The 19,959-nt window shown below is 40.4% G+C and overlaps 3 protein-coding genes across 9 annotated transcripts in view; 1 reads left to right on the plus strand and 2 right to left on the minus strand.

Moving 5' to 3' along the window:
* orc5 (origin recognition complex, subunit 5) overlaps positions 1-9,732 on the minus strand; it is a 37,147-nt gene extending 27,415 nt beyond the window's left edge. The window contains exons 1-3 of the mRNA XM_042742678.1: positions 9,598-9,732; positions 5,960-6,139; positions 5,750-5,821 (exon numbers count right to left, since the gene is read on the minus strand). The gene's annotated coding sequence lies outside the window, so the exon portion shown is untranslated. The remainder of the gene's footprint in view (positions 1-5,749; positions 5,822-5,959; positions 6,140-9,597) is intronic.
* lhfpl3 (LHFPL tetraspan subfamily member 3) overlaps positions 1-13,535 on the plus strand; it is a 32,759-nt gene extending 19,224 nt beyond the window's left edge. The window contains exons 2-4 of the mRNA XM_042742691.1: positions 9,619-9,849; positions 12,415-12,448; positions 12,994-13,535. Coding sequence (XP_042598625.1) covers positions 9,619-9,849; positions 12,415-12,431 — 248 coding nt within the window. The 3' untranslated portion in view covers positions 12,432-12,448; positions 12,994-13,535. The remainder of the gene's footprint in view (positions 1-9,618; positions 9,850-12,414; positions 12,449-12,993) is intronic.
* Positions 13,536-15,043: 1,508 nt separating this feature from the next.
* The window catches only part of LOC109066408 (inactive histone-lysine N-methyltransferase 2E-like), a 36,675-nt gene continuing 31,759 nt past the window's right edge, over positions 15,044-19,959 (minus strand). For all 7 annotated transcript variants that reach the window (XM_042742631.1, XM_042742625.1, XM_042742620.1 and 4 more), the window contains 8 exons: positions 19,663-19,876; positions 19,330-19,342; positions 19,120-19,176; positions 18,560-19,024; positions 18,204-18,433; positions 17,861-17,943; positions 17,396-17,478; positions 15,044-17,293 (listed from right to left, as the gene is read on the minus strand). In XM_042742631.1, coding sequence (XP_042598565.1) covers positions 16,244-17,293; positions 17,396-17,478; positions 17,861-17,943; positions 18,204-18,433; positions 18,560-19,024; positions 19,120-19,176; positions 19,330-19,342; positions 19,663-19,876 — 2,195 coding nt within the window. In that variant the 3' untranslated portion in view covers positions 15,044-16,243. The remainder of the gene's footprint in view (positions 17,294-17,395; positions 17,479-17,860; positions 17,944-18,203; positions 18,434-18,559; positions 19,025-19,119; positions 19,177-19,329; positions 19,343-19,662; positions 19,877-19,959) is intronic.

Raw genomic sequence — 19,959 nt, forward strand, 5'->3', positions numbered from 1 at the left:
GTTGATGACCACAGTTGACGGTAGCCATTGACTTCCATAGAATTTTTTTCCCTTACTATTGAAGTTGGCTACCACCATCTGTTTTGTTACCAATATTCTTCAAAATATTTTCTTTTGTGTTCAATAGAACAAAGAAACTCGTACAGGTTTGGAACAAGTGGAGGGTGAGTAAATGACAGAATTTTCATTTTTGGGTGAACCATCCCTTTAAGTGCTTTGATTGAAGCTGAATTATGAATAGAATTCTTGTTTTTGCTGTCAAAGGAAACAACATTTGTTTTAAAGGTTGTTCAAAGAATCTAGTTTATTGGGGCTTCGGTACAGAAGGAACAGACTGTCACAGACATACATGCTGACAGCTGACCTCAGATGCACGAAGCTTAGTTCGCATACAGCCTATTTGAAAACCACCTCTCTGGTAGTTGTCATGGAAACCACACACTTCTCTGCCCTCCCTTTTCCTGCAAAGCGTCTATGTGCAGATGCAGTGTTGCACAATTAGTCTCTGTCGGATTTGTACACGTGCCAAGCGCTGGAGATGATGGCGAGTTTTGTACATGTGAACGCACACACTCTGGGGGGCACAATGGAGTTGCCCCTTCTGGAATTACTTCAGTAGACCACTCAGCAGGTGGTCTCTGATACAAATCAAGTTTCCCGGAACTATAACACCAATTAGAGCAGGAATAACAGTGTTGCAGTCCTAACAAGAGCTGTGGTGCCATTCCATTTATCTCTTTTCACTATATAATTTAGGAAACATTAGAGGAAGTGTAGATTTCAGTTATTAAACCCCAAAACATCTGGAGGTAGTTTGAAGTAATGATTAAGCCACAGGGCTGGTTTGATTTCCCGGAAGAAGCAAACCATGAAACATAACCATTGTGTCCTTAAGCAATGCACCTAGCCCCAGGAAATTATGTCTGTAATATGTCCATGACAGTATTCTGTAGAAACAGTGCGAAAGTCACAGAAACAATTTTCATTGATGACTCTGGTTGTGGCGATTAATATTAAATCAGAACAACCTAGAAACCACCTACAACAGTATTGCAAACACACAGCAATCTGCTGAAAACCGCTTAGAACTTTAGCAGGTGCATATTAATGCCCCGACAACCACCCACAACAACCTAGGATACACTGAGAACTGATTAAGATTAATGGTGGTTGCGAAGGCAATATCCCATTACATATTACATCAATCTGGCAACCCATGTGAGCATCAACTCAGAAAACCTTCAGAAAATTGTAAAACAACACCCTGAAAACTGCCCACAACACCCTAGCAACCATTAAGAATGCCCTAGCAACCAAATAGTAATGCAGACCAATCTAGAATTTGACCAATCTTTAAGAGACTCCAAGACCTGAAATGGATGGGTCAGATAAGGGAGACAAAATGTGTACTTTTGGTGTACCTCCAGGAGCAGGGTTGGGAAACTTTGCTCTAGTTGTCATCCCGAACAGTGCAGCACAGGTATTTATTTTTGACTGTTCTGGAGGGCCTGGAGATTTTGTCCTCAACCCCCGATCAAACTCACCTGCCTGTAACTTTCAGTGATCATGAAGACTTTAATTAGCTTGTACAGATGTGTTTAATTAGGGTTGTAGTTAAACTCTGCAGAACAGCGACCCTCCAGGACTGGAGTTGAAAAGCCCTGCCACTGCCCACAATAATCTAATTAAAACTCAAAACACTCGAATAACCATCCAAAACACTGCATAGTAATGCCCTGGGTAGGAACAACACACAACCTAGCAACCATGAAGAAAACAAAAATAATGACTTTATTCAACAATTCCTTTGTCAACAGTCTCCTCTGTGTCTCTCCATATCACCGTATGCTGCATATGCTCTTCTGTATCATCCGCGTCACAAGGATGCGCTGTTTCTACGTGTATTTAGCCTTTATTTGAAAGAAAACAGCGCATTCTTGTGGCGCAGATGATACAGAAGAGCATACGCAGCATACGGGGATATGGAGAGACACAGAGGAGACTATTGACAAAGGAATTGTTGCAAAAAGTCGTTATTTTTGTTTTCTTCGCTTAGAAAAAGTGTTCCCGTTGCTTCATATAACCCAGATTGCACGTCTGATGGCTGCATCAGTATTCTGATGATGATTTTCATACCTTTTATGGACCTTGACACTGCTATTTATTTGGCAGTCTATGGTACAGTCACAGGCCTCCCGGTTTTCATCCAAAATATCTTAAATTGTGTTCCGAAGACGAACAAAGCTTTTGCGGGTTTGGAACGACATGGGAGTAAGTGATTAATAACAAAATTATAATTTGGGGTGGAGTATCCCTTTAACGAGCTACTACCCATTCATACGCAACATAGCAATGTCCTGGCAACCACCCACAATACCCTAGCAACCCCTCAGAACATACAATAAACCACCTACATAGCAACCACATAACAATATGGCTAAAAACACTTAGAACACCTTAGCAACTGTAAAGCCACACCCTGGCAACTGCCCATGACACCCTAGCAACCACATAGTAAAATCATAGTAAATGTTTTTCGATATTTTGTCTCATTCTGATCAGTCTTTATAACAGACCCAGACACATATGCGGTATATGGGGTGTCCTGCATTGACCAGCCCTCTAATCTAAGACCCGGAGTACACAGATCCAGGCACAGTGCACAAAGAATAAAACATACTACAGCTCTGCGCCACATCTGAGGAATATTAAAACAATCCCATCAGCCAACTTCAAACGCTCCGCTCACGCAGAGAAAGGAAAGAGGACATCTGCAGAATATTCAAAAATGCTCCTTCCTCTGAGTGCTGTCACACAGTCTGGGAAACCTGAGAGAGAGAGATTATCTCTGAATTTAGATGAGCTGTGCTAATAAAACAGAACGCAGAGAGGGAAACAAAAGCTCTAGTGTATGTCAAGCAGTGAAGATGAGGACTGTATTTGGCAGGACACACCAAGCATCACACGGACACTTCAGTGAGCGCTTGGCAGGGCTAAATAAACGCCCGTCCTGGGGACCCCAATTCAAAACTTATTGGTTTCCAACTGGGAAGAGGAAACAGCTATCACATAGTATTGGTTTCTGCTAAATACACACGCAACACACTGGTCGCTATCCAAATAGGCTTGCTATGCCAATCCAGTTTGTGTGGTTGAAATAAGTGCATCAGAACGATAAAAGAGGATTTTTCTCTTAATCTGTTTGCTTTTTCTTACTGTCTATTAAGGGCTTGATGCGTGTCCTGTAAAGCTCAGTGTTTGTGTGTCTCTCCTCTCGTTAAATCTGTATTTTGGCACACTCATTTAGTGTCCTCCCACACTTGGCGGGTGTGCTCGTGCTCGCCAGTAATTAATTGGACCACCTGTTTCCAATCACCTTTACTGTTCCACCGCCCCCAAAGAATTATGGGATATGTAGTCTTTTGCGCTAGGGTAATGAGGTTATATGTGCACACGTTATAAAGGTTATGACTGCATATTTTCAAGATGTTAAACGTAATGTATTTTTGGATGTTAGGGTAGATTTGCTCTATATATACATGATATATAAGAGAAAGAGAGGCTTTTTGGAATGGAAAATCAGTGTACTGCTCAGTGAACATTGCACAGTATACTGTTTTAGAAATGTGAAACAGTAAGCATTATACAAAAAATATTTTTAGAAAAAAAATAGCCAGCCAGACAGCAGCTGGCCTGGTTTGCCCAGGAGGGAGGAGTTCAGGAGCGCTGCAGTCAATAACACACCCATCACGTATCAAACACCTCACAAGATCCAGAGAGCGTCTCCATGACAACACAACTCACTCCACAGAACTTGCACACGTTCAGAGCCAACTCTCAGTTGCGGCGTGAATAATAACTCAGCTGCATCTCTTAGACTTTCCTTAGAGCTCTTTTATTTTTATGCAGTCTTAATTCAGAGGCTGCATTTTAACACATCGTCTTGTTTCTATTCATCTTTTTGAAAGGGTTTATTGAACCATTATCATTTTTTTTTTTAGCATTGCAATTAATATGAAGCTAAAATTGCAAATACCCACCTGCTTTTTATGTGACTTTGGATGTGTTTAGAATATTAATATTTTTTACACAAAATAAAAATGCAAAAGGACCCTTTTTTGCAGTGTGTAGGCCAGTATAAACCAGTTTTAACCATATAATTTGTCTAAAGTATTAAGTTTATTAACGTTTATCTACTGTAGACCCAAAACTCTTAACAAAACCTAGATCTGAAATAATCCACAGTGGGGCCGCTGTGTGAGGTCTAACATGCAAAGCCTTTTATATGTAACATATGCCACTGTCAGAGCAGAGAGGCCCATTCAGGATTTAATTCACACAGTCACAGACAGATGTTTGTCTGAAACAGGCTGAACCCAAATTTGTCTTGTGTCAGTTACGCATGAAAGCACAGCTTGCGTCTGCACAGATGCATTCATGATTAGGTGAATAAAAAGGGTATAGACATAAAAAGAGTGGCGAAGACATTATGACCAACAAACATATAGTTAGACGACAGACAGACAGACAGACAGATGTCAGTAAAGATTACGGCGACTTTTACCGAAACCCGTGCAAATAGACCAGCTGTAAATATGTACATAAATATTCTTTTTGATTTCCTGGCACGAAACTTCTGTTAGCTGTAGGTAAGTCCCTATTACTAATTAATCAGAATTTAGTTAATAAATAATTTGACTGGACCTAACTGATATTATAAGCAACATATTATAAGCAATGCAGTACGCACAGGAAGCAATGTGGCCCGCACATGACGGCAGGGAGGTGATGGCGGTGTTAAATCGAGTTATCTCTCACACTTCTGGTAGTTTTACTGAGATTTCTTATCCCATGCGAATTGGCCATTATTATTACAGACATCCTGCTGTAAAATTACATTAATCCACCTACCCTTGTAAAATGAATCCCATCTGTATAGGGCTTAATATGCTGTGAATGTACGTCAAATGTTTTCGAATAGAGATTCGCTATCATTAGGTTCATATCAGCAGTGAACTATACTAGAGTTTACCTGAATCGTACCCCAGATCACCTTTGTGCAACCAAGTTTAGAAAACAACTTTCATATCATCCAAAAAAAAAAACCCTCTGATTTCACTTACCAAAAAGTAGTATACTTCAAGTTTATTTTATTAAGTATACTTAAGTAAAGTTCAAGTATATTTAGACTTTTTGTAAGTATAAGTCAAGTATACTTAAATGTCATTTTAAGTATATTTCTGAGGAGTACATAAAGCCCATTTCTGAGAAGTACATAAAAAGTAAACTAAAAGCATACTTTCCTATTTTTAGTTTAAAAGAAGTATACTAATAGCACACTTGAATAAACTTCTTTTTCGTAAGGGTTCAGACGAACCCAGGTGTGCACCAAAAGTGCAAGTGTGAGAGCACCCTAATCATGTGTTGCTATCTACTACCTACTAGACAGCTTCCTACCTAAATAGTAACCTCATAATTGACTGATTTGAAATGTTTGCAGAACCTCACAATTATTTTTTTGATGCTAACATGTTGCTAAGCTTACAATGCTTTAAAAAATGTGATTTTGACTTATTATTTGGCTGAAACTAAGTATCTTGGAACTCAACAAAATGTTTCGGTCTACTTTTTGGAATAGTGTGAGTCAGGAGCGCTGCTAAAGTGTCTTAAAATGTTGTCTGGGAGGCAGCTAACTAGGTTTTGTAGAAGAGCTAGTGTCTGACTGCAGAAGCAGGGAATTTCATATTACCATGGATGCAGTGAGGTGATTTTCTCTCTCGTATTCTCTTTTCTTCTATTCTTTCCCACCATTCATCCCTCTCTGGAAGGAAAAACAACAAGCTGCCATTCTCAGGATGAAACACAAACCCTGAGGCGTTACTCTATTCTTGCCTTGACAATACATTAAGCAGCAAACAACTGCAGGTTAGCGGTGAAAGAGGCAAGGAGAGACAGGAACCTTGCATCATCTTCTCTTTTCTCCATCCATCTTGTCTCCTTCCCTTTTCGTCGTTGGTGCTTCTTTCTTCTCCTTCCATTGGCTGAGATGTAAAGACATTTTAACAAATGCCAAGTCAAGCGATGTCAGGGGAAGATGAGCGTGAGGAAGCATCTTTTTTCATCCTTCACTGCTGCTAACCTGAATAAAAATGTGAAAAGTTGGGTACTTAAAGGGATAGTTTACCCAAAAATGACATATACACACCCTCATATCATTCTAGACATTTTGATTTTCTTATATGCAATTACAGTGTTTAAGTTTCTTTTCCATACTATAAAAGTGGATAGATATTAAGTTCCAAAAATTACAAAAAGCAATGTAAAGGTATTATAAAAGTAGGCCATACTGGTTGTGAACTATATTCCAAGTCTTATAAAGCAATGTGACATTGTGATCTATGACTAGACTTCAATGTATGTCATTATTCACTGATAATCTTATTTCAGCAATTGCTTTCAAATCTCATTTGTGTTTGTGTATTTTCAAATATAGTGCACCAAGATTTTTTGCCTAAGGTTTGAAATAAATGACACCAAATAGCATTGCTATTAATGGGTCTCAACCAGTGGGAATGAGGCAAGTTTAAATGCACAAAAGAGATGACAGCTGGGAAGGTTTTAGCAAATAATGACAAAAGGTCTGTTCCATATAAATTTTAAAATATGATTTCAGAATATAGAGTCATATAGACTACTTTGATGGTATGTTTAGGTGAGTAAATGATAACAAAATGTAAATTCTTAGATGAACACAAGTTCAGAACAACTTTTGAAAGGTACTGCTCTATTAGTCAGGTAGCAAGCTCCCTGTGTTCTGGACAGATCTTAATCCATTGCAATGAGCTTTATCAATAAATTGTTGGCTGAGATTACAGGAAAGCATGAAAAATAGATATACAGAGTATATACAAATGTATCTTTCCTAACGGAAACACTCTCTCACACGCAGAATTCTCATCTTTGACTGTGTTTATTTATAGCTCTATCTACAAACACATCTCGGATGTGCCACTCACAGCATCTGCATTCAGAGCACTCTCGCTGACCCAGATGCAGCGTGAGTGCTCGCTGCCAGCAAAATCAAAGCCCGCACAATACAACCGCAGTCTGATCCATTAGAAAAGAGCTAGCGATACTACAGAACAACGAGGTTGCCTTTCCATAATCTATTCTGCGGCATCTATTACATAAAAATAAAACAAAATGGGATGAAAAGGACAACTTGTCTTTTGCAAGATGGTTGAGATAAGGACAGCTCATTATCAGAGCTCAGCTGTGTGTGTCTCTTCGATAACATTGAAAGGTTTAGCTGAAGAGCTCCTTTTGATTTGTATATGTGTGTGGTGCAGTGCTGCAGGCTCTGGAGAGGATGCGAAATGAGAGAAAATGCTGATGTTTTCTATTATTTATAAGCATTTCCTACATAATGTGTGTGTAGCCATGAATCTGGTCAGTTTTAACGCAATACACTTAGTAGCTTTCCCTCCAGCGAGTTTTATAGTGGCGTGACAGGTGTATGCAATTTCTGCACTACCACAAAACAGTTTTGCTAAAATAACTGTTTCTAAACCGGTTTTCCTCCATCTGTCATTGGACAAAAAACTGGGGCCCCGCCCCAAACTCACAACCACCAGTTGAGCCAGAAGTTGACATGTTGAAAGGCATGGAAATAAACCATTTGTCCCATACTAAAGTCTCATTGGGACATGCAGCATTTTCACTTTCAGCATGGATAGACAAATTACTTGTCACTGAAAACTTGTCATGTCCTGCCTGGATAGGACATGGTGCACCACCATAAGAACTTAGATGACACATGCAACTTCGACAACTGCAGGAAGGCTGGTTACATGAGTGATAGATTCAGTCACACTGTCACAAACTGCTCCAAGAAAAAACCTATGAGCTCTTTAGAGTGACTGCGGGGCAAATAAGCTGTGGATGGAGGGATGAGGGTGATTGGCTCTCAGCTTTAATGTGATTACTATTAGACGGCATTTATTGTGTGAATACTGCAATACAATGGACAGAATTTAAAATCTGAGACTTTGTTTAATATTAAAAGTACCAAAGCACAATGCTTATTGCGCTATATTGGATGGGAGGTGCCCTTCAATGTTCCGTCCATTAACTGAAAACAGGCTAGACTAATCGATTCTTGGGATTATTTCGATTAATATTGAGATATCGATATTTCTTACCCAGCCCTAGTGTTAGAGAGCTAAACTCCGCAGGACAGTAGCCTTCAAGGAGCAGGATTTGACACCTTTGGACTAACCTGTCCATTGCAGGGTTAACACTCTCACACATTCGCAGTTTTTGAATCCAGGAGAAAACTGGAGCACCCAGAGGAAATTCACTCCAAGAACACAAACTCCAGGACTCAAACAGGGAACCCCCAACCTCCAAGTCAGGTCTCAAAGAAAATCCCATTTTTTTCTATTGGTAACTACAGCATTGTGGTGCCCTTCTTTTAAGTGTGATCAACGCTACGTGACTTAAAGGCAGCATCAAGGTAATATGTCTAATAACCCTAAGAAAAGGCCTGGTTACATTATAAATGACTTTCTCGTGTGTTACTGATTTTGTCTGCATAAAACTATCAATGCATCAAAACTGGAACATGCGGTATTCGCCTTTCTCAGCACAAAGTTTTGCAGTATTTACCATGACTATGATCTGATACCCCTGAAGATGCAGTTTGCCAGTCTCAATTCATCAGGGATGACGTAAGAGCTCACAGCTGGTGCTGCTGATGATCTGAGATCAGATCTATTGCTTGTTCTGTGAGGTATGTGGTAATGGAAGGGTAATACAACTCATGAGCTGTCACAAACTGTAGATAGACAAGTGTTTCCCAGCCCTGTTCCTGGTGGCACATGAGTAGTACACATTTTTAAACTCTTTCTAATCAAACACACCTGATTCAACCCATTAGCACATTAGTGGAAACTCTAAGACATGAAATGGGTGGTTCAGAAAAGGGAGACATATTGAATTTCTTTCTTCGCACACTTCTGGCTCAACCAGTCTCATGAGTTTGAGGTAGGACTTCCTGAACAATGGTTGAAAAGTTAACAGACTTGCATTCTTGGCAGGCTATAAACTGGTTGAAAACTAATTGCATTGAACATTTCCATTTAAGGAGGAGGCACTTGTGCAAATCTAGGGATCAGAATACCATGGAGACCTGGAAGTTTGGTTTTTTAACTTTTGCCAGTAAGCAACCATCCGAACACCTCTACCCACATACAGCATTGTGCCTGCAAGTTTTACACTGGCAAAAATCACTCACATTTTGTTCAGAAACTTTTGCAATTTAATTTTGTATACAAAAATGACTCATAGCAGCTTTCAGTGTGTATGTGAATATAAATTGGGGGCTCGTCCGGGATTACTGGTACCTCTCGCCTCATTCATCTCAGCTGTCAGACATGTTATAATCAAACAAAAGAAACCACAATGACTTCTTTCATTGTAGCTGATTTTGTTCCCCAGCTTACGCTTTACAACTGCCATCTATCATATCGCTTGAGTACAGAAATGCATTCTGCTGTTGATTAAATCCATAGAACTTTTATTAATTGGTTGACTCACAATGCCTGCTTTCTCTCTTAGGTATGTGTCTGGTGTTGGGCTGTATGATATATCCTGATGGCTGGGATGCTGATGAGGTGAAGAGGATGTGTGGAGAAGGGACGGACAAATACACCATTGGAGCATGCTCAGTGCGCTGGGCGTACATCCTGGCCATTATGGGCATCCTGGATGCCCTTATTCTCTCTTTCCTGGCTTTTGTGCTGGGCAACAGGCAGGATGGCCTCATGTCCGAGGAGCTGCTGGGAGACAGTAAGATTAACATTATTTTGTCTGAAGAATTGTTATTCTGTGTCTTGTCATGTCTAAATGTCATGTCTTACCATGGGAGACTGCAGATGTATCTCAGAAATGTGTCTTCATTTATGCAAATAAATAAATGAAAGAGGGTTGGACAATAAAAGGTTATATGTTCAAAAAGTTGGGGCAGAGTAAAAAATACAAATAGAAAAACAACTTGGGAGTTGGTACCTATGTCGAAAACACCATTTGGTGGTGAAATCTAATGGCGCTTTACCACTGCATGGTACGGTTCACTTTTGGGGGGTTTTCCACTGGGTACAGTACCTGGTACTTTTTTTTTTAGTACCACCTCGGTTGAGGTTCCAAGTGAACCATAGCGTTACGTGTAAACTCTGCTGATCAAAGATTGGCCGGAGAGAATCGTCACTACCTGAGTTACTGAACTTGCGACACAAACACAAAAGAACCACCAGATTTAAATCAGCACAGCCAGTGAAGGATTGAATGCAACTGTTTTGAATGAGTGCACCTTTTTTAACAACCAAAAAGTTTTGTTTGTTTAGGGAGGACAGACATTCCTCTCGTTGATAGCAGAGGAGCGGATCCAGCGAGAGCTTGATGTGGAGACGTGGAATGAGAGTAGAGTGGCGCAACTTTAACGGCATGTGAATAACCCCTCCCACTCTAAAGCGAGACTAAACTGCAGTGGAAACGCAAACTGTGCTGAGCAGAGTCGTACCACGCAGTGGAAAAGCGACATAAGTGTTATTGCTGTTGAAGTCTATAATATGTTACTTGCTATTGTTAGTCATTTGCAAGTGATATAAGGGGAGGGACAATGTTATTTGTATATATATTTGGACCATTTTTAAGTAACATTATTTTGGTAAACTTCTAAGTGTACACTAGCATATTAGCCTCAAAGTAGACATGGGGCCAAATTTGAGGGTTTTGCATACTAAACAATTTGTGACTCTTACCAAATTAAAGGGTTACTCCACCCCAAAATAAAAATTTTGTCATTAATCACTTACCCCCATTTCGTTCCAAAAAAAAGCTCCGTAAAAGCTTTGTTCGTCTTTGGAACACAATTTAAGATATTTTGGTTGAAAACCGGGAGGCTTAGAATAGTCCATCTGCCATCAGTGGTTCAAACGTAACGTTATGAAACGATGGGAATACTTAAATTTTTGAATAAAGTCGTTATTTTTGTTTTCTTCTCGTACAAAAAGTATTCTCGTCGCTTCATAACATTAAGGTTGAATCACTGATGGCAGATGGACTATTCTGATGATGTCTTTAATACTTAACTGGACCTTGACTGTGCAATTTACTTGGCAGTCTATGGGACAGTCACAAGCCTCCCAGTTTTCATCCAAAATATCTTAAATTGTGTTCTGAAGACGAACGGAGCTTTTACGGGTTTGGAACGACATGGAGGTAAGTGATTAATGACAATTTTCATTTTGGGGTGGAGTATCCCTTTAAGGTACTATGAGATGAATTTCAACTACGTTTTGAAAAAAAGAAGAAGAAGAAAAAAAAAGGTGTTTAACAAGTGTATAATCAAACATTTCTCTGTGAAAGAATCCAGAAATGGCCTGGCTAATTTTGTGCATTTCTGATACACATTATATGATTTAGTTGTAATCACAAAATGCATAATTTATGAAAAAGAAAATGAAGAATTACAAACTCGATTCTCCATTTCTACCCATAAATGCTCTAACACATCAGTTTTCAACACGCAGCTGTTGTGTCATTCGGTCCAATTCATTCATTACTAGACAGAGCCTGCCAGCCAGAGGTGAGCGAAGACAGACCAGCTTGAGAAAATAAGACAAAGCGATGGTCATTAAGGACAGAATCAGATGATAGGGCTGTGAAAATAAATGAGATATGAGAAGGAGTGAGAAGAAGAGGAATATAGCAAGGGAAGGAAATATAGAAAAGTAGAATTTAACATGGACTGGGGTTAATTGAAGCCTGGGGCTCTGGACCCAGCCATGAATTACTAATGACTGTTTACACAGCTTGCTGTCAGCCCGTCCATATTAATCACAGGCACAGCATCAGCTGGAACCCATGCTGTGCTGAACAGCACACCTGGAGCAAAACACTATTTATGGATATGGATTATAAAATGCTTCATATAATGAAGGTAAATGAAAGAACAAACTCCACTTTCAGGAATTCCTGGACCATAAAACTATTATTTTATATAATGGTAATGAAGGGTCACTTACAGGTGTGTTAAGGTTTGATCTGAAACTGATAAGTTGCAAATGGTGAGTAAGGATATTTGTATAATGATGAATGAGCAATTCACTTCTTAATCCTGCAGAAACATAATTTGTCATATTTTGTGACGGCACATGATAGTGTTAGTGCCATCTTGTGGAAATTACTAGTTAGGTTTATCCTAACTGATATTATGTGAAAAAAGGTCTATTTCAACTGTGACAGCTTTCAGTAGTTGATAAATATTTCTGCTGCATTTGAAAATTACTCCGTGGATTTAAGCTGTGATTTTTGCTTTAATTTTGATAGAATTTTCTCTTTTTTTATCAACAGAGAGTGGAAATGCATAGATGCCAGATACACACAGGTGAGTGTACTTAAAAAAATAAAAAACAAAAATATTGTAACAAACTAATTCATGGTATTTTAAAATTTACTACTGAAACAAAAATTTAGGCTCAAACATATTGAAGGTCGAGACATACTGAAGGTCAATATTTAATATAGACGCACTACTGTACAAACGTCTGGGGTTAATATGATTATTTAAAAATGTTTTTGATCTTCAGAAGACCTTTTTGTGTTTGTGATAAAACAAATTACAGTCGGACCTCAAATGTAAATTTTGAAGCTGCTTTTTTTTCAACCAGTATGTGTTCCTTTCTTCTGTGAAAGAAAAAAAGACATTTTGTCCATACAATGCAAGTCAGTTGGTCCAATGTTTTTTTTAGACGTCACTGACAACAACATTCTTCTAAATATCTCATTTTGTATAGAAATAAAGTGATGTTAGGAATTTTAAATTTTTGAGTACATTTTTGAAATAATCTCTTCAAGTTTAGCTTCCTTGTGTAAATTTCTCAAGTGCAATGCTGTGAATTGTTACTAAAACATCACTTAAATCTGTTTCAGGTGTTTCTGTCTCCTTCAAGGAAAATCATTATGTGAAATCACAATCCAGCTTTACCCATCATCCTAAAGGCAGGAAGCCTGAATGAAGCAGTTAAAGGATGCAAACAGGGTGAATGGAGTTGGGAACTCAATGCTTTTCTCTCCATATCCCTTCTTTTTCACTTTACTCCCTGGAACTGCTTCTCAACAAATCCCTACCGTACTTTAATTTACAGTGTTCTGTGATACTAACATGATAGGGCAGCTAATGCACCGTTTAGAAGTAACTTTGACTTGGATTAATAATAATAATAATAATAATAATATTTATTTTACTTTGTGTTCTCCTTTAAAGGCCTGCATTACAATAATGTTAATATTTTGGGATTTCTGAATTACTGTAAAACACTGTTCTATTTGACTGGATTCTCCAATATAGAAGGAAACGTTCACAGGTTTGAATTGTGGGATGTACATTCTGGCACAGAGCTGCACCACAGACATTTTCAGCCTGTTATTATTTCTGTCACCACCACCCCTGAAAAAAAATAAAAATAAATAAATGGGACACTAAATCCTGACCACTTACCAGAGCCAATTTACAAGCAAGTGATCATTTATCAGGTTTCAAAATGTACAATTATTTAAACAAAACACTATCCAACATTGTTTAAAAGGGGCATGTAAACAGAAGTTGAGAGTTCACTGTTAATATATTTTAAAAATTAGTGTCAAAATTAGGGGCAGACATCTCTGCCATTAGTAATTGTGCACAAGCCAAGTATATAAAGAAGTAGGAGAGTGTTTTAAGTATTATGTATTGAGTGTATATGTTGAATTTCTGTATGTCTCTAATTCGATATTTACTTCTCGGCAGTGTTGGTGCTGTATAGTTATGTGTGCCATAATTATGATGTTCTCAGCTGGTACCGTTTTGTACTCTTGGTATTATCATTCCGTCCCACCAAGACAAACGAACAGCCTAGGATCGCCAATCAAAAAGAAAAAATGTCACGGGAAAACCTGGAGGATGGGGTTTCAAAAAGCAAGGAAATGACCTCACAGTGTACCTCGTGCCACTCCCTCCCTTCTTGGACAACTGAAGAGTTTGGACAATGCTGGATGAAGTTCTGAAGGAAAAGAAAAAAAAAGTGTTTCGCTTTATTTATTGGGTGTCTGTCTTGTCAGATGATGTTGTGTGTAGAAAAAAGATGTAAATACACCATTAAAATGTATTAGTTATAAAAGTTCATTAAAGACAATTCACCCACATTAATGAATAAAGATTTTACCTCTACCGACTAAAATCAAGATATTTCATTGTTAGCATTGTTGTAAAGAACAAACAGACATTTATCTTATTTACTTTTTTTTTTTTTTTCACAGGCCAGCGGTGTCCAATCTTGCTCTTGGAGGGCCAATGTCCTGTAGAGTATAGCTCCAATACTAATTAAACACACCTGAAACCGCTACCCATGTTCTTCTGGATTACTAGAAACTTCCAGGCAAGTGTGTTTTTTGGTTGGTTCTAACCAAAATCTGCTGGATGTTGACCTTCCTGGAGGAATAGAGTCACTGGACACCCCAGACCTGCATTAGGTAAAACTGACCTGACAGTTGCTTCAGTCTTCAACACGGCAAATCTTGGCATGACAGATACATACAAACATTGGCGGTTATAGCTAACTTTATTTATGCACCCCATGCTCCTCTTTCTTCATCAAAACTTTTCTACCTTCATTCCGGTTGATTGTAACCTCTGGCTTGATGTTGTTTGGTCATGTAATCTTTCTTCTTTCATTCTGTTGGTCATAAAACCTCTTTTCTTTCATTCTGTTCGATTTAAGCAAAAACAGTTTCTTTGAAGCATCGATCAGATACTAATGAGAAAAAAAAAACAACTAGGTCAATATGCAGAAACCTTGAGATACGTCTCAGCAACAGCAGTCTCTTCAAACCGTCATTGCAGCACCTCTTCACACAGAGACCTTCACAGTGAAAGAAAAATCACATTAGGAACATGTAAACATCAACCCCCAAACCCCCAGTAAAACACACAAGACGATTCGGGTTGGTATAAAACTGTCATTACAGTGATTTATTATAATGAACCATGAAAATAGCCAACCAGTGCTGTGTCTGTGAGCCTCTGTCCTCCACACACACATACACTCCACACAAACAGTAAAAAAAAAAATAAACCAGAGAGGAAGAAATAAAAATAGTGCTACAGTCACAGAAACATTCAGCGTTTTTGTCAAGAGCGCTTGTATTTACAACCATATTCCAAAATGGGGATGGGAGCGAATTATACAAGCATAGAAAAGAAAAGAAGCCAATATTTACAACTGTTTCTGGAGAAAGCTGGAGTAACCACCTATACATTAAATTACACTTTCTACAAATAACCATTGATATTCAAAAATAAACCGCTTACCCCTACAGGAAGGACCTCTCTTTCTAAAGCTGCCATAGAGAACAGCACGCATCTGTCTGCGCCCGTATTTGCTTTCCGTCCCTCATGCGCACTTCAAATATGCGCATGGATGCGGGCGGCACGCAAGCATACACACTCCCTTCCGCTTAAAAACAGACACTCATGCACAGACTCGCTCATTCACACAAGTGCAGTCTTCCTGGGGCAGTGAAGCGGCCTATCAGAAAGGTCTCCTCTGAATTTCTGCAGCGGTGCACAGATATTTTTGTTACATGGAGGAATAAAAAAAATAATAATTCTGTATTTCTTTTCTCTATACAAAACCTTTTTGCTATATAATGAGCCACTAGATAAAACAAATAACTGATGAGTGAAAAAACAGTGAGAAACGGGAAGAACAGGGAAAGGCGAGGAGGAAACTGGAATGTCCCATTGCATTGCATTGCACTGGGAGGATAGAGGGAGGAGTTAACGGGAAGAGACCGGAAAGGGTGATAAAAATTAATAAAAACATTAAAAGTAAAAAAAGACATCTGGAAAAGACCGGATGGCAGTACAAGGTTAAGGGAATGAGAGAGGTGTGGGGGATTCTGGGTAAGTGATGAGCACCAGGGTTCTTTAACCATCATCTTTTACACAAAGTCTACTGATACAGTTCTGCATTTCTTGTTTTTCTTTTTAAAATGTACCCTTTTCACCCACTGGTTTCCATTAGCCTTTGTGATAAGGTACATAGAAAATATTTACAGTGGTGCTGTGTTGCCTATGTTACACAATGTAGCTCCGCCCCTCTCTGAGTGAGTTTGTCTAGGGGGCGGGGTTAAGTGGGTGTGGTCAGTGCCATCCTGTGCCCAAGTAGCCGGTACTGTGAAAGGGGCCGGACGAAGGTGTAGGTCCTCGGTTACCACCAGCGATCTGTGAGACGCTCGGATTGGGCGGCGTCTGTGTGGGAGGAGTTTGTTGGGGAGGTGGTGGTGGAGGAGGGGGTAATACAGTTTGTTGATAAGTGGAAGGGTTTACTGAGGGGTTGGCTGGTGCAGTCTGGTGAAGCAGAGTGGTTTGAAAGCCACCGATGTTCTGGAACGGGTGCGGAGCAGTACTAGAGGGAGCAGGGGGAGGGGGTGGAATGGGTGGGTGTGGTCCTTGTTTGATTGACAAGAGAGTGCCACTATTAGGTGGGGGCTGCTGGGAACTCTGTCCCTGAGGAGGAGGCGGTGGTGGTGGGGGCGGGGCAGAGCTCAGCAGAAGTTGATGCTGCTGCATTGAAGGAGGTTGCAGACTGACATGCAGCAAGGTGGGACCAGGTTGTGGGTGGGGAGGGGGAAGAGGAGGAGGCGGCGGCGGGGGAGGGGCAGCACTGCTTTGGTAATGCAATGCAAGATGGGTCTGTAGAAGGGGTTGGGAACCGGGAGGAAAGGGTGATGCCACGCTAGGCTTGAATGTAGGAAACGGCGCAGCAGCAGCGGTAGGCTGAGTGGGGAAATAGGAAGCAGAGGTGGGTGGAGCTGGGGGCGGAGGGGGAGGTGGTGGTGGGGCATTTTGGGGGTTATACTGAGGGAAAGTAGCCGGGCCAGATGTAGTCTGGGGTTGAGGCTGGTTCTGAGGCTGAGCTGTCAGGAAGGCTCGCTGCCCGCGGTAAGGTGAACCTTGGGGTTGCGCTTTGGGCGAGTGCAGGAGTGACGGTCCAGCGTAGTGACTCTGCGAGGCACCGGAGGGCCCACAGTGGAGCTTGCTGGGCGTCAGTGTGGCTGGTTTGGAGCTCGAAGTCTTGGTGCTGGACTGCTGGACGGACAGTGCCTGAGGCTGAGAAGGACCACGAGGCTGTGCTTCACCATCTTCCTCTTTGGATGGTCGAGAGACAGTCTGGGGTGCTGGAGAACAAGGCTGTAAATGGAAAGAAAAATGGTTTATGATAACATAAACTTGCTGGTTGAGAAATCTAATCCTGCCCAGACAGAATATTATACTGAGGGAAGGTTCTCTTACTGCATGTGTCGAGGGGCTCTTGCAGCTTTTGGGAGAAGGACATTCCTTCACCTGGGAGTCGCCACCCTCTGACTCTCCACTGTCTGAAAATGAGACAAAGTAGGTATTTTAATATTAAGATTAGAAGGTCTTACCAAGGTTCTCACGTTTTGATCAATGTATTTCCATGATTTCTCCAGTTTGGGCTAACCTTCTTATAAAGTTTAGCTCCTCCAACCTACTGCTCCAGCACACCTGCCTAGAAATTTCTAGTGATCCTAAAGACCTTGATTACCCGTATTAATGTTTAATTAGGGTCGGAGCTAAACTCTGCAGGACGGACACCCCTGGGATTATTGGATGAACTTTTTAAAAAACACTTTCATTTGTATATCAGGTACCAATTCATGGGTTTAAACAATTATCACAAAAAAACATGGAAATCACAATCCAAAATTCAGCTAATGTTTTCAGGGTTGTTTTTACCTGCATCCTTGCGATGGTCACTCAACAACAAGGCCCTGTGGTAGCTTCGCTCCCTGGCCTGCTCTACCGACGTTGAAGATGTCCTGTAAATTAAAAGAGAATTATTATATAATATATATGCTTTAATATTATTTTTAATTCTTAATTTGCAAAACTCAGTTGGCCCAAATGGCCATCAAACTGTCCAAGATATCTCCACAAATGTGTTTCATAAGCTCTAAAGTCACAAGACAGCCCGATTTCTTTATAAGAGTTTTAATCTGAACAAATTTCTATTGAATTTGTGTTTATTCAAGTGTGAGTACTTTATTCTCATGGAAGGGAATATATTTTAGGGACATACCACTGCCCTTCTCCATCTCTTTCCCCCTGAGGTGGGGTGTCTGGCTCCTCGGTGTGCTGAGGAGTCCTGGGGGTTGGCGTTGCTGCAGGAACAGGTGGCTCAGGGGCCACTTCCACTGCGACAGGGAATACATCCACTGGTGGTGCCGTGGAAACAGGGGAGCCACACTCTCCCTTGGAGCCACTTCGCTGTGCCTCACGCTGACGTTTCCTGTACTCCAGAAGAGACACCTAACAACACAAATACGAGATAAATACAGTCAATTAACAACATCAAATAAATGGCATACATGATTTTTTTTTTTGTTTTTTTTTTAGAGATTTTTTTTTTTTAGTTTGGCAGATGCTTTAACAGACCTTTTTCTTCTGTGAGTTCTTTGCAGCACCTCCATCCCCTGTGCCATCAACACTCAATGAGCGAGTAAAGGTCACGCTGCTGCTCTCCTCATTACAGGAATAGAAGGGTGCCGCCTCACTGAAGGGGCCAGCGGAGGTTGAATCCGGCCTGTATGCCCCCATCTCCAAGGTGTGAGAAGGGGTCAGATCTCTCAGATTAGAGTTCACTGGGGAAAACGAGAGGCCACCTCGGTCTGGACTCTTTATCCAGGGAGGGTAAGAGGAGGCTGGTGTCTCGGGTGCTGAAGCAGCTTCTGAACCACCACTGTCAACCTCCATGCCTTCATCTACTGCAGCATCCTGGGGCTCAGCATGGGAGGGCTGAGGACTCGGAGACCCCATAGATTTTGTAGATTCCAGTAGAGCCGTATCAGAGCCTGCATTTCTCACGCTAGGAGATGCCAACAGCGAAGGGGGTCGTTCAACCTGACAAAAGACAACAAGATGTGTTAGATGTGCTAATGAAAAATGCAGCAGAACACCTCTGTAGCAGGTACAGGATATTTAAGTAGTGAACTCACATCTTGTGTACTGGGCCTTCGGCTACCATCTGGAGAACTGTCCATAGACGACTCGCTCTGTGAATTTACAAATATATTTCATGATCATTTTGTTACCTTTTACCAAAATAATGCTTCAAATCAACGCCACAGAAGTGACCAATCATTTATAAGATCATCACCACAGGTGATAACTGTCCACGCCTGCCCAATAGCAAAACTGTTAGTGCCCTCTTGTGTCAGAACTATATAGTTCTGTTTTCACAGTTTGGAGAACTTTTCATTTTCAATATTGGGCAAAAGATTTCCACTACATTTCGCTCAAGATTACTGGATTAAGTTTTAAATGTTTAAGAATCCTTCTAGAACTTTTCATTTTCAATATTGGGCAAAAGATTTCTATATATATATATATATATATATATATATATATATATATATATATATATATATATATATATATATATATATATATACACACACACACACACACACATTCATATACATATATACAATTATATACACACACACATATATACACACACAATATACACATATATATATGGGTGGTTGGGAATCTGCAAGGGTGTTGAGGGCTCAGTACTGGGTTCCTCTGGTCGTGTTCGAGGAGGCGTTGCAAGCAGCAGGGGCGTGCCTGGTGCTTCTGTTGACTCTGTTCGGGTTGGGGTGGCACAAGGAGACCCATATGGGGTGGAAGTCTCTGACATACAGGGATCGAGTGAACATAAGCGCCTTTTCTTCAACGGGGTAGGCAACTCTGCAAGCACATGAACCAAGTAAGACTAAGGACTGCTTTAGACAAGCTTCAAGTTGTTAATTTGCAGCAGGACATGGACTGCT

The sequence above is a fragment of the Cyprinus carpio genome, chromosome A4 (genome assembly GCF_018340385.1).
Source record: "Cyprinus carpio isolate SPL01 chromosome A4, ASM1834038v1, whole genome shotgun sequence".
In the NCBI taxonomy this organism is placed as follows: domain Eukaryota; kingdom Metazoa; phylum Chordata; class Actinopteri; order Cypriniformes; family Cyprinidae; genus Cyprinus; species Cyprinus carpio.